The sequence below is a fragment of the Myotis brandtii genome, unplaced genomic scaffold (assembly GCF_000412655.1).
Source record: "Myotis brandtii unplaced genomic scaffold, ASM41265v1 scaffold123, whole genome shotgun sequence".
Taxonomy (NCBI): Eukaryota; Metazoa; Chordata; class Mammalia; order Chiroptera; family Vespertilionidae; genus Myotis; species Myotis brandtii.
Window position 1 is genome coordinate 9,714,963 of NW_005354291.1, and position 14,750 is coordinate 9,729,712.

At 41.9% G+C, this 14,750-nt stretch overlaps 1 protein-coding gene and 1 long non-coding RNA gene across 2 annotated transcripts in view; one reads left to right on the forward strand and one right to left on the reverse strand.

The window, feature by feature from the left end:
* LOC106724859 overlaps window positions 1–7,638 on the reverse strand; it is a 16,276-nt gene extending 8,638 nt beyond the window's left edge. Inside the window, exon 1 of the long non-coding RNA XR_001360694.1 lies at window positions 7,627–7,638. This is a non-coding gene — a long non-coding RNA (uncharacterized LOC106724859). The remainder of the gene's footprint in view (window positions 1–7,626) is intronic.
* ARG1 (arginase 1) overlaps window positions 1–11,822 on the forward strand; it is a 14,407-nt gene extending 2,585 nt beyond the window's left edge. Inside the window, exons 3-9 of the mRNA XM_005859009.2 lie at window positions 3,250–3,322; window positions 6,157–6,331; window positions 7,923–8,082; window positions 9,670–9,764; window positions 10,082–10,186; window positions 10,393–10,529; window positions 11,314–11,822. Coding sequence (XP_005859071.1) covers window positions 3,250–3,322; window positions 6,157–6,331; window positions 7,923–8,082; window positions 9,670–9,764; window positions 10,082–10,186; window positions 10,393–10,529; window positions 11,314–11,480 — 912 coding nt within the window. The 3' untranslated portion in view covers window positions 11,481–11,822. The remainder of the gene's footprint in view (window positions 1–3,249; window positions 3,323–6,156; window positions 6,332–7,922; window positions 8,083–9,669; window positions 9,765–10,081; window positions 10,187–10,392; window positions 10,530–11,313) is intronic.
* The last annotated feature ends 2,928 nt before the right edge of the window (window positions 11,823–14,750 follow it).

Genomic DNA, 14,750 nt, shown 5'->3' on the forward strand with positions numbered 1-14,750 from the left:
AGAAAGAGGAGGAAGAGAAGGAGGAGGAGGAGGAGGAGGAGGAGGAGGAGGAGGAGGAGGAGAGACATATTGGTTGCCTCCCACCGGTGCCCTGACCAAGCCGGGGACGAGGTATGGGTGCCCTTGACCGGGAATTGAATCTGAGATCCTTCAGTCCACGGGCCCACGCTCTAGCCACAGTACCAAACTGGCCAGGGCACTCCTCCTAGTTTGAACTCTTGCTTTGCACTCTGGCTTCTTATTGCAAAACCAAGCAGGACAGGTCAGAGGTGAGAGACCCAAATTGCATGTGGACTGTCAGTAAATACAGATTCACTGTCCCTGGAAACCCTTCAAAGGTCTTTCCCAGAATATGGAAACATGCTGCTGACACACAAATTGCTCTTTTAAATACTTAATTGCAAGCTTCACAATATGCTCACTTATTCTTGGGCAGGTTCTAACAAAGATAGAATTGAAATAACTGACAAAAGAAATGGAGCAAGGGAAATGGAAGGAAGGAAGGAAGGAAGGAAGGAAGGAGGAAGGAAGGAAGGAAGGAAGGGAGGAAGAAAAGGAGGGAGGCAGGAGGAAAGGAAGGAAGGAAGCAGTGTGAACATGCTCTGGTCCCTGGACCTCAGCAGAAAGCCTTAGGCTGATGATAAAAGCCCCTCTAGGGGATATAGCCTGATGAATTTTCTGTCTTCAGTTAATTCTTTTTTTTTTTTCACTACATCCCTTCCTCCATTAAAACATGGCCCAGTGATAATGAAGCTTATTGTCTCATGATAATAAGGACACAAGGAGATATTTTTCTACACTAAGCCATAGCATAGAGGGGAAAAAATGGCCAACATATAAGCATCTGTCCTTGCCTAAAAGAAATAAAAGTTTGACAGACAAGCAAAGAAGAGGTTTAGAGGGCAAATGACTAGAAGGTTGAGTCTGAGAAAGGAATCTCTCCTATCTCACCCTCTTGCAGGCAGTGGGAGGTAGGAGGGAGGTCGTGGCAAAAAATGAGGTAGGTTTTATATTTATTTTACAGTTGAGTTAACTAAGGCTCAGAGAGGTTTGGAAATCTGCTCAGGGTCACATAGCCTTGAGTGTGTGATTCCAGACAGGATTGTTTAATCCCAGCGCCTGTGTTCCTGACCTGCATTGAGGCCTCTTTAGATACACAAGGGATCTTACCCTTGTGGCCAGTTAAGAATTGAGGCTCAGCTTCAAAGTCAGTAGAGCTAACAAGTGATTTCCAATGTGGACAGGTAAACCAAGCAATAAGAAAGAACTAATCGCCTGGCCAACATGGCTCAGTGGTTGAGTGAGGAGGTCATGGTTCGATTCCTGGTCAGGGCACATGCCCAGGTTGCAGGCTTGATCCCCAGTAGGGGGCATGCAGGAGGCAGCCAATCAATGATTCTCTCTCATCATTGATGTTTCTCTCTCTCTCTCTCCATTCCACTCTGAAATCAATATATGACTAATCATGAGAAGCAATTTGAATCAAACAAATAAAAAAGAATGCTAGCAAGTGTCACTCTGGAAAAATTTAATAACTGTGTTAGAGCAAACATAGTGTCAACTAAGGGGCCCATAAGATGTGTTCTAATGTTTTTAAGGGAAAGGGGGGGAAATGCCAGGGAATTTTATCAAATTGATAATTTTTTGAGCATCTACTAAGTATCAGCCCTACACTACAAAATACAGTGCAGCAGGTAGGTATAAAGAAACTTGGACCAAAATCTAAAAATAAAAACAAACACAAAAAAACAGTGGCAAAATTTGAGCCAAGCAGCACTCTATGGGGGTCTAAAGAAGGAGAAGTTATATCTCCTTGATTGTGGTGGGACTGGGGAGAGCCAGGCGAAAATTGGATGGAGTAAAGGAGAAAAACGTGTCAGGCAGAGCACGTGGGGTCCCTTGCTGCCAGGGACAGAAATTTGACATCAAGGATTTGCTGGGCAGCCAGGCCAAGTCATCTGCTAATTTTAATTGGGAAGAAATATTTGCTTGGTTTGGTGCCACAGCCCAATCCTAGAGGCAACACATGTGTCTTTGGCACCTCTTCTCCTCTGACAACAGGAAATAACTTTATATGTAAAAACCTTGTTGGGAGTTAGAATCAGAGCGATACATGAAAGAACTGTTTCTTTAGGGTCACTAATCTGCCAGGAATTGGCTTCCTGGATGTAAAAACAGCAAGGCTAGAATTCTTGTTCACTGTGTTTATTAAGCAGGTCAAAAGTTGAAATATCAGGTTGGTCTTTGTGGGTTCAGTCAACTGCCAGGTGATTTTCCCTGTTGCCTGCTTTGTCCCGTAGAACCCTACCTTACTATTGTGAGGATCTGCACATAGCTGTCTCCCATGCTACCTTCAAAATAATGCCTTTACTGGCCTGGCTCGGGTGGCCGGTGGTTGAGTGTTAACCTATGAACCAGGAGGTCACAGTTACCAAGAGGTCATGGTTCAAATCCTGGTCAGGGCAGGTGCCCGGATTTTGGGCTTGATCCCCGGTAGAGGACGTGCAGGAGGCAGCTGATCAATGATTCTCTCTCATCATTGATGTTTCCCTCTCCCTTTCCCTTCCTCTCTGAAATTAATAATAATAATTATATATATATATTTGAATAAATGCCTTTACTCAAGCTATTGTCCTGGTTTACAAAGTTCCTCCAGCACCCCATCCATCATCCTGAACTCATGTTGCAACACTACGCTGAAATGTCACCTGCTCCACCTGACACCCTCTGTCCCCGGCAGAGATAGGAGCATCCTGTTTTTGTTGTTATGACATCTTGTATCTACTTTGAAGCAAATCTCCAAGTGCTACAATTGATGTTAAAAATCCAAATCCCCTCTTAGTTTATGAGTTAATCAAAGACAAAAACCCTCTGCTTTTCATTGTAGTGTCTCCATTTATCAGAGTGCTTTTGCACAAAACAAATGTTCACTAAGTCGGTAGCATGGGGTGATGGGAAGAGGAGATGCAAACTTTGGAATCCAAAGGACTGGGCTAAGGCCCTAAGGCTCTGCCACTGGTTAGCTGTGTGAGGGAAGGAACATTAGATAACCTTTTTGATTCTAGACCCTTATATTTGACAGGAGTAATCCAATCCATCTTGCTGTGATAATTAAATATAAAGGCCTGGCTCTGTAGGAACTCAAGAAAATCATGTTACTACTATTCAACTGATTAAATAATGAATTTCTTATTGTGTGCATCTGATGACCAAGATGATGCCTGAATCCTTTCTTTTTTAATTGTTCAGCCGCGAGGAGGAGTGGAAGAAGGCCCTAAAGTGCTGAGAAAGGCTGGCCTGCTTGAGAAGCTTAAAGAACAAGGTAATTTTTAGGTTGAAAGATGATCAGCCTGAATTCTTTCCTGTTCTGAAGGATGCACAGGCTCCTGCTAACACGGGAAGTGTCTGGAATGACATCTGTACCACAGAATTCAGCGCTGGCTAGAACCTTAGGTGTGCACCCTACACAGAGAAGCAGTGTGTGGGAAGAATACACAATCAATGTTGCTTATTTATTCAGATATTTTGTCTTTCCAGCCAGACTACAGTGTAAGATAATGTGTGTGAGTAAGAGTTGGGTTGGGTGGGTGGGAAGGAAGTTGGGGGGATTGAAAATGGAAGGCAAGGGGCAGCAGCAGAAAGTGCACTACTAGCAAGAGGAGCCCTATTTGTGAGAGGAAATAAAACAGTAATAGCACCGAGTCTCGGGTTGATGTCTCCATTTTCCTTGGTGCGGGCTTGAGGCAGCAGAGAAGCTGTGGGCCCCAGGTAGGTCAAGTTTGGACTGGAAAGCGAGCTCCTCGAATGGGTGAGGTGGGGAACCAGGCTCCTAGGGCATGGCTCCCTAAGGGAAAGGGCATTGGGAAGTCCTATGCAGGAAGAAGGGGCCCCCAGCCTTCCCAGCTCTCTGAGGAGGAGGAGGAGGAAAGCGGGGTAGTTGCTCAGTCTCAAGGCTTTTCCAAACCCTGTGCCACCTGGAACCGGTGAACTGAGCTTCCTCAGATCCTGTCCTTCTGTCGTAGCTTCTGAAAACTGGGCCCTGAGAAAAGAGAGGAAATGGGATGGTCCTGGGGCTTCTGAGTTAGTATCAGGTGACTGAGTTGTTTGTTCTGGGGATGTGATACCTAGGGAGCTTTCAGCAGCCCGACCACGGCCCAGAGGGCTATGCCAATTCCATCTTTCCACACTGTAGAATAATTACATTAGAACTTTCTATAGACGGCTAGCTACATCCACAAATGCCTACCACAAACATCAGAATGAGCTATTAAGTCAAAGTTTTATTTCCTTCCAGTTTCTGCCTTTCTCTCCAGGCACGTCCTTGAACCAGCTGGAGCAGTTCGCTTCCCTTGGTTGTTGCAAGAACTGCTACTTACTTTTCTTTAAAAGGCGGCCTAAACTCTCTGAGAATGTGCCCATGGAAATTCACTGTAATATCAGAAATAATAAGGGAGTATTAAGTTACACCACTTTTATTAATAAACGTGGAGAGTATAAACAAAACAATGCCCCAGTAATAATACTGTGTGTATGATTACTCATACTATACACACATACATATTTGCATATGTGAGCATGTAAATGAAAAATACTTTGTATTTTAAAAGTACAGCTAAAAAAAAACTAAAGCAAAAACAACAAAACAAAACAAAACAAAAAACACAGCTAAAGTAAGTGTCATCTTTATATATAAAACCCTGATAAAGTGTTGGTGAGGATATGGAGCAACTGGAACCCTCAGATATTTCTGATGAGAATGCATAATGATACATAGAGCCACTTTGGAAAGATGGGCAGTTTCTTAAACACACATTTACCTTTTGACCCAGCAAGTCTACTCCAAGGTATTTACCCAAAAGAGATGAAAACATGGATACATAGAGCCACTTTGGAAAGATGGGCAGTTTTTTAAATAAACATACATTTACCTTTTGACCCAGCAAATCTACTCCAAGGTATTTACCCAAAAGAGATGAAAACATGTTCTCACAAGGCCTTGTGTGTACTTGAAGGTATATAGCAGCATTGTTTATAATATTCAGAATATGGGAACAACAGAATGCCTGTCAACTGGTAAATAACTAAAAGGGGCACATCCATCCCATGGGATGCACTGACTGTCTCACTGCACAGGGGCGTGAGGGAACTTAGGGGTATGGAGGTATTCTAAATCTTGATTGTGCTGGTGGTTAAAAGCCTGTGGATATTTCTAAAACTCACTGACTGGCAAACTTAAAATGAATACATTTTAGTAAATAAGAATTATGCATCATAAATCTAAGAAAGGAAAGAGAGAGACCCCAGTAGAGAACAGGAAGCCTGGGGAAATGAACTGGATTAGTCCGTCAGTTAACAAGCATAATTTGGTCACATTTTATATTACGTTAAATCTCTTGAATGCGTCACTGAATCACAGATACATACGGACATGAATGAATTCAATACACATGACAGCTTAGTTCAGAACATGAAATTGAGCCCGGATCACTGTTTTACATGAAGCTCTATACCTTGAGGCATAATGCATGGCCTTTTAGGAAGTGCACCGAGGTCCTTAGGAACTTTGGGTTACCTTATTGGAAAAGTATAATAATAAAGTCTTTATTTCCTGGCTTGCTTAAGTGTTAGGACTGATGGTAATCACATACTCTTATTAAATTCTGACAATAGCCCTGTGAGGCAGGTACAATGGGCAGAAGAGGGAGCTGGACTGCTTCAGCAGGTGACAGATTGGATTGAAACCGAGGATTGTTAACAAAATAATGGTGTATTTTCTTCTTTTTAAATATGATTTATTTACTATAAATACAATACAGGCTTATTGTAGAAAAGTAGAAAGCACATGAGCACAGAGACAAAGACAATGACATCACCCATTAAATCCAAACCAGGTCAACCTGTTGTGCTTATAGCCTAACTGGTGGGGTCAAGGACTTACTGAGAACCCAGCATACAGCAGGCACTGGTGGGAGCCCAGGTGAGATGATGTCAGGCAAAAGTAGATGTGGTTTCTACCTTCACAATTTTTAGTCTGTTCAGAGTCTTTCTGCACTTATACTTTAGAAAATACACCTATTTTGTACATTTAAAATCATCCTGCAGAGACTGTTTTGTGATCTTTATTTAGTAACCTGCAACTTTTAATTTTAATTATAGAGTGTGACGTGAAAGATTATGGGGACCTGCCCTTTGCTGATGTCCCTAATGACAGTCCATTTCAAATTGTGAAGAATCCAAGGTCTGTGGGAAAAGCGAATGAGCAGCTGGCTGGCGTGGTGGCAGAAGCCAAGAAAAATGGAAGGGTCAGCGTGGTGCTGGGTGGAGACCACAGGTACTATTTAATGAAGGGCTGTGCGAGATTGGCACAAATGGCATGAAGAAGGTTTAACCAAAAACATGCGAAGAGAGAACATATGGAAGGGAAAGCACTGATCAATAGTTTATATCAAGTTTTCTGCTTAAAAAATATTACTGGTTACTACTTTATCTTGGAAACACACTTAGCTCTATTTGAAGTCTTGACTTACCTTTATTACAGCAGAAAATATATTAAATGTGAATGAATCTTAGTAAAATATTCAGCACAGGGTTACATTTCTAAATAAATAAGCGCTGAGGAAATTTACAGTCAACTTATTGTGCTTGGTTGCTGATAATAGGAACAACCCATTTAGGTCAACATTTAAAAGTGTTTTCCATTATTATAACTCTTATAATGGAGAGAAGCTTTATAAAGTTTTTTGAAATACACACACATGTAAAAGTAAAAAACAAAAACCAACAACAACCAGTGATAATTGTAGTCTCCTAACAACCATTTCAACCAGAATTTCCCTCAGACATGATTTTAACAATTACGTGTGTGTGTGTGTGTGTGTGTGTGTGTGTGTGTGTGTGTGTAATATCCTGCTGTTCTTAATCCACAGTTGAAATGTCCTTATCTTTACTTCATGATATATAAGCATATTTTTACTGTTGCATAATTTTTCATTAAAGTATTATATATATTGTCCAATATTCAAGTAATTTTCAAAATTACAAATAATGTGGCAAAGAAAATTTCTGGGCATTAGCCTCTTTATTCTTTAAAGACTAGTTTATTGATTTTTTTAGAGAGAGAGGCACAATTGCTTCCACTTTGAGAATTGAGAAGTTCACGATTCTCTGAATGGTACTCAAAAACATTCACAGGTGGGAAAATAGGGCATTGTATGGCCAATCCTAATCTTTTAACTTTTGTGTAAGGTATTACATAGCTGTTCCATTCAGGCACATTTTCTGGAGCTTGAAGTGCTTGATGTGCACTTGGAGGGTTCTGGACCTGGCTAAGAGTGGGTCCTTAAGGGTGTGGCAGGAGAGGAGGAAGTTCAAGCAGAGGATCTGATTGTTTGAATAGAGTGAGCACCTGGGATATGCTCACTCAGGTGGATGTAAGGGCTTCTGAATCATGCTCTCCAATTGTATAACAATTGGGTTTTAAGAAAAATGGAAGGGCTCTTTCATGACTCACTGGGGAGAATGAAGTATATACCTGGAGAAATGAGAGTGCAAAAAATAAGCCTGATTCAACCCTGAAAGTGGAATAGTCTCATGCTAAGGAATCCTTGTGTGGTAGTGTTTTCACACATCATTTAGTTTTTGGTGAAACTATAATTTACAATTTTATTAGAAGGTGGTTTTGAAAAGTATCACAAATTACTTAGTGATACTTCTGTGTAACTATAACTTCTTAGTAACTATTAAGTGTAAGGTCTACTTTCTCTGTTACAATTGTTTAATTGGCATCTCTGATTTAAAACTATGAGAAATATCAGCTGCTTTGATTTAAAGGAAAATCAAGCATGAGCATTAAGTGAGTTAATAATATGATGTATGTAAGGCTATTGCAACTCTGATGCTCACACAAACTTTTTCCTCTAAAGTTTGGCGATCGGGAGCATCTCTGGCCATGCCAGGATCCACCCGGATCTCTGTGTCATTTGGGTGGACGCTCACACTGATATCAACACTCCACAGACAACCTCAAGTGGGAACTTGCATGGACAGCCTGTGTCTTTCCTCCTGAAGGAATTAAAGGGAAAGGTAAGAGGCTGGTTGGCATTTTATTACAAAACTAGAGGCCCAGTGCACGGAATTCATGCGGGGGCGGGGGGGGGGTCCCTCAGCCCTACCTGCACCCTCTCCAATCCGAGATGTCCCACTGACGGCTTGGGCCCACTCCCCGTGGTTCTCTGCTCTCTGCAGGGCCTGCCTGCTCCACACCACGGCGATGGGCAAGCAGGCCCTGCTGGGTGCTGCCTGTAGGCTGTGCTTGCCTGCTCGTGGGTCACCGTGGGGACAGGGCCAAGCAGGCCCTGCTGGGTGCTGTCTGCAGGCCTCGCTTGCCTGCTGGGCTCACGTTGCCAGGGTGACGCTGCCAGCGTCCTGCCCTGGCCGCTATGGGTGCTGCCATCTTTGTTGCGGAGTGACTGTTAATTTGCATATTACTCTTTTATTAGATAGGATAATAATCTTTAGCAAAAGTTCAGGAGGTGGAGGGAAGTAAGAACCCCTCTGCCATCTTATTCTTGGTATAATCTCAAACTCTTTTCTTGGCAGCAGATAAGCAAAAGGGTTGGAGGATAAAGGTGGCGAGGCTCGGTACCTTTCCCTTCCTTGATAGTTTGCAAACTGACCTTGTATCTTCCCTTTTGATTCTTAAACTACCCTTTTTAGGTGGAGCAGAGAATAATCCTAAGCAAGTCAGCAGAGGTTTAGACATTAACCAACTCACCTAAGATCACACACCAGGCGAGAGCCAGAACTGGTCCCCTAGTGCCAACCTCTTTCTATTACATGCCACACAGCCTTTTGTTGTTACCAAGTGTCCCCTCCACATCATAGGGCCTTTTCAAAAACAGAGTTCTTAAAATGCGGCTCACAATGGTTTATTTAACATCTTTACTGTGAGGAGCACATATCTAAACCATAAGCAGAACTGCCTCCTTGCTCCCTAGAAACTTACTTTCTAAAAGATGTAAGAGGAAATCCCATATTAAGATTTAACATTGTGGCTCATAATTTTTATTGATATGCCTGTAGTATGTCAATAAAACAATTTTTATTCATGTACCTGTAGCATAGTGGTCTTTATGATGATAGCTGGGAATGTTAGGTTTAATGCCCAGAAGTAACGTTTTCTGAAGTGACAACCAACTGATAGGTGTATACATTTGCAATATGTGCAGCTAGCATATGGAAACAGCCAAGCTCAACTCCAGAACATTCAAAGAGCAACCAAAGGGTTGGGCAAAAATTTTCCTTCAGCCACTCAAAGCCATCTTCTGGATTAAGTCCTCATTGAGAAAGAGAAGCAAAGAAGGGATGAAAGTAATGGAAGTACACTGACTTCCTTACAGAAGAGTTCTGGGAAAGCAGGGCCCAATGGAAATGGTGCACAAATGGTTCAGGTTAGGTCTGGGCTACAGGGTGAGGCTGGGTAGGGCCAGAGCAATCAAGGGGACCACCAGGGGAGGCAGGCATTCTCTTCTTCATTTTGTATCATCTTTTAATGATTCCTAAAAAGTGTATGTTCTAAATATAAGATATATCCAACAAGTGTACTTAACTTTCCATGTAAGATTTGCTCAAGAGAAGTATACATAACCAAATGGAAAATTGCAATTTTAGATCCCTGATGTACCAGGATTCTCCTGGGTGACGCCCTGCATAACTGCCAAAGATATTGTGTATATTGGCCTGAGAGATGTGGACCCTGGGGAACAGTAAGTTTATTCCTTGATTCAATTTACCTTCATGTTTGTCCTTTTTGCATGCTAGGTGCACTGACCAAACCTATGGTAAAAAATTATTTTAAGTACCAAATATATATATATATATTTGTACATACACATATATGTGTATATTCAAATAATTCTTATATTGACTTGCTGATAAAAATATATTGATATATACATAGAGTTCACAGAACTTAAATATTTTATGTATCTTAGCACATTAATCTTTTCTTAAAAGGAGACGAGAGGGCATAGATCAGCCTCCATGTTAATTGTAAGTTATCTTTCTATCTCCTCTTTCATAGCTACCTTTTGAAAACTCTGGGTATTAAATACTTTTCAATGACTGAAGTGGACAAGCTGGGAATTGGCAAGGTGATGGAAGAAACACTCAGCTATCTACTAGGAAGGTATGACGCTTGTGTGTGCAACATAAATATTGTTAAACGAACTAGCTACTGGTACTAATCAATGTAAGTTATTAATAAAGCCTTTATGTAAAATCATGGAACTTCACTAGGTTGTTCCTTTTTACAGAGCAAAGTAAGAACTATATTTATCTACTAAATAATAAGCCACCAACTTTAACTTGAATTACTTTCCCTCTTCTTAAAAGAAAGAAAAGGCCAATTCATCTGAGCTATGATGTTGATGGATTGGACCCATCTGTCACACCAGCTACTGGCACACCAGTCATCGGGGGTCTGTCTTACAGAGAAGGTCTCTACATTACAGAAGAAATTTTCAAAACAGGTACGTATAAATCTAAGTGAATAAAGAATCAAGTGTACACATGGCCAATATATACTTACTAGAGGCCTGGTGCACAAAATTCCTGCACTGGGGAGTGGGGGGTCCCTCAGCCCAGCCTGTGCCCTCTCACAGTCCAGGAGACCCGCGATCGATTGCCCCAAAAAGGTAGGCCCCGCCCACCTGGCAGGGGCTCCTCAATGGATCGCCCCAGCAGAGGGAGGCCCAGGCTACCTGCTGCAGCGCCCCCGGCCAGGTGGCCTGGCCCTCCCTGGGGCAACCAATCATGGAGCATCGCCCCAAAGAGGTAGGCCCTGCCCACCTGGCCCGGGCTCTGCGATGATCGCCCCCGCAGATGGAGTCCCTGCCCACCTGCTGCAGCCCGTCAGTCTACAGGGCGATCCCCCAGATTGATCGCCCCGCTGGCCAGTGGCCTGGGCCTCCCTCTGCAGGGTGACCATGGGGAAATGGCTGGCCCCCCGACCAATTGCATCGCACCCACCTTGGCTGACCTGGCACCAGTGGGTGTCATAGCGTGGTTGTCTGGATAGTCATTCCACTGTTCAGCTGTTCGGTCGATTTGCATATTACGCTTTTATTATTATAGATACTTCCTGGTCTGAAAATCAAGCCCCTGTTGACACTTCCAGAATGCCCATTGCATGATGCAGTAACCGAAGTGGTTTCAGTTGGTTACCCCCCTCATTACACTCCTGAGTAACATTTCAGAGATACTAAATTTAAAATGTCAACTATTTAACAATTACTTTATTTCCACTTGTTGTAGGGCTACTGTCAGGATTAGACATAATGGAAGTGAATCCATCTCTGGGGAAGACACCAGAAGAAGTAACTCGAACAGTCAACACAGCAGTAGCAATAACCTTGTCTTGTTTTGGAGTTGCTCGAGAGGGTAACCATAAGCCTATTGACTACCTTAACCCACCTAAGTAAATGTGGAAACATTATGTGAAAATCTCACAGCTTATAACTTAACAAATCTAATAATTTACTTAAGCTAACGGTTATCCTCTTATAGATTTTGTGTTTCAGGAAAATGTTTTACCTGAGGAAATATTAGTACAATTAGTATAAACTGCATCAATTCCCTCTTGGTGTGAAAGATTTGGAAAATCAAGTTTTTGTAAATTTAAAATGCTTGTATTTCCCATTTTGGCAAAAGACTTATCCTTAGAAATGGAAGTACATATTAATTTCCAAATAGAAATTTGCTGGCATTAAAAATAAACACACTCCCAGAAGACAGTGGCAAGAAATATTCTAAGTGATGGAAAGCAAGAACCTACAACCAAGATTACTCTACCCAGCAAAGCTATCATTCAGAATCGAAGGACAGATAAAGAGCTTCCCAGACAAGAAAAAGCTAAAGGAGTTCATCACCACCAAACCAGTATTATATGAAATGTTAAATTGTCTTCTTGAAGAAGAAGTAGAAGAAGAGACAAAAATATGAACAATAAAATGGCAATAAATAGCCATCTATCAACAATTCAATCTAAAAAAAAAACCCACCAAAATAAACTAACAAGCAGAACCGAAACAGACTCATAGATACAGAGAACATTTTGACAGTTGCCAGATGGTAGGGGAATTGGGGCAATGGGTGAAAAAGGTAAAGGGATTAAGAAGTACAAATCGGTAGTTACAGAATAGACATAGTGATGTAAAGTACAGCATAGGGAATGCAGTCAATAATATGCTAATAACTACGTATGGTGTCAGAAGGGTACAAGATTTATTAAGATGATCACTTAGTAAGTTATATAATGTCTAATCACTTACTAAGTCATATGTCTAATCACTTAGTAAATTATATAATATCTAATCACTTAATAAATTATATAATGTCTAGTCACTTAGTAAATTATATAATGTCTAACTGGGTGTACACCTAAAGCTAAACCTGAAACTAATATAATGTTGTATGTCAACTGCAATTAAAAAAGATTAAATGGCAAAAAACACACACCTACATAGTGGGACTCCTGTTATCAGGAGGTACCACATTTGAAAATGGACCGTATTTCCACGCTGTTCAAAAGATGTGATTTTTAGTCAGGCCAGCGTGGCTTAGTGGTTGAGCATTGACCTATGAACCAGGTCATCGGTCGATTCCCAGTCAGGGAACATGCCCAGGTTGCAGGCTTGATCCCCAGTGAGGGGTGTGCAGGAGGCAGCAAATCAATGATTCTCTCATCATTGATGTCTCTCTCTCTCTCCTTTTCCCTTCCTCTTTGAAATCAATAAAAATATATATTTTTTAAAAGATGTGATTTTTATAATTCTCTTTATATAAGATACTATCATGTCTACATATTTCTAAATATATGCAAAATACACACACACACACACACACACACACACACACACACACACACATCCTGCTTAAAACTACTATAAAGATTTTAAAAACCACAGTGAAATCATCATCCCCCAAACACTGGTGAGACCTTGGTGAAGCTAAACTCTCTGGCTCTGGCTTCTTCATCTATAAAATGGGTAATCATAAGGCTTGGGCAATCTCCAAGTCCATTAATGACAGATGACCTTTTACTTTTTCTAAACTTCAAGCATAACATTGGTTTGTATTTTAAGCATGGTAGTCTTTTAGGAGGTGGAAGAAAGAAATCAAATGGCTATTATTTCTAAGATCTGCTAAGTTAGACAGAGATTTCATCCAAAATGATCTGTGACTTCCTAACATGCTGCCCTCACTCATGACAATTACAGTGTGTTTCATTTGCTGAAATCTTTAAACATCCTAAAACGCTCATCTTCGTCTGGAATACAGTGAGGAGGTGGGAAAAATAAATGAGAGTAAACTATAACCAAAACCAAGGAAACAAACTCTTCCCCTTCTCCACAACTTACACAGAACTCATGTGGGCTCTGCAGTGAGGAAGGGCCCATGAAAGGATCTGTATTGTTGTTAAAATAGCCATATGTCACCCAGCTGGTGTGGCTCTGTGACTGAGCATCAACCTATGAACCAGGTCACAGTTCGATTCCTGGTCAGGGCACATGCCCAGGTTGCCTGCTTGACCCCCAACAGGGGGCATGCATGAGGCAGCCAATCAGTGATTCTCATCATTGGTGTTTCTATCTCTCTCTCTCTCCCTTCCTCTTTGAAATCATTAAAATATATATTAAAAAAACAAACAAACAACTCAGCCATATGTCAGAGCCTCCTCTAACATCTGATTTTTCATATGCAGCTTAGAATTTTAAACTAACCGTTGACATATGCACTTTTAAGATAAATATTTTACTGATTGCTTTTAGATAAGAGCAATTATGCTGAATCATGCTTTAGAGTATACTGTCATATGTAATCACATGCAGTTATTTAAATTAAAGCTTAATAAACTTTAAAATTCAGTTCCACATTTCAAGTGCTCAGTAGGCACTTGTGGCTACTAACTACTGTACTGAATAGCACAGATAGTCTTTCCACCACTGCAGAACGTCCTATTGGACTGAATGGCTTTAAAGGTACTATCCTATCTAATAATAGACAAACATGGTAATTAACCGTACCTCCGACACACTTCCCATTGGCTAATCAGGGCGATATGCAAATTAACTGCCAACCAATATGGCGGCCAGCAACCAGGCAGCTGAAGCAAACAGGAGGCTTGCTTGCTCCAGTGATGGAGAAAGCCAAGGTTCCCCGCCTGCTGCTGCCGGCCTCTGAGCTGCACTCTAAGAAACAATGTTGCAATTATAGAAGCTAAACAAGCCCCAGAAACCTGCTTTCAGCCAGCCGGCCTCGGAGCTGCAACAGTGTTTCAATTATAGAAGCCAAACAAACCCAGATACCTGCTTTCAGCAGCCGAGGTCTCAGAGCTGGAGCCGAGCCTCAGAGCTAAAGCCGGCTCTCAGTTCCAGTGACAGCCATAGAAGGTAAATAAATCCCAGAATTAAAAAAAAAAGAAAAAAGGAGACGTTGGGAGCTTCAGTCACCCACCAACCTGAAAACGGCCCTCAGCCCCTCACCCAGACTGGCCAGGCACCCCAGTGGGGACCCCCACCCTGAAGTGGGTGTGACCAGCTGCAAACAGCCATCATCCCCTCATCCAGGCTGGCCAGGCCCCCAAGCGGGACCCCCACCCTGATCCGGGACACCATTCAGGGCAAACCAGCCGGCCCCAACCAGTGCACCAGGCCTCTATCCTATATAGTAAAAGGGTAATATGCAAACTG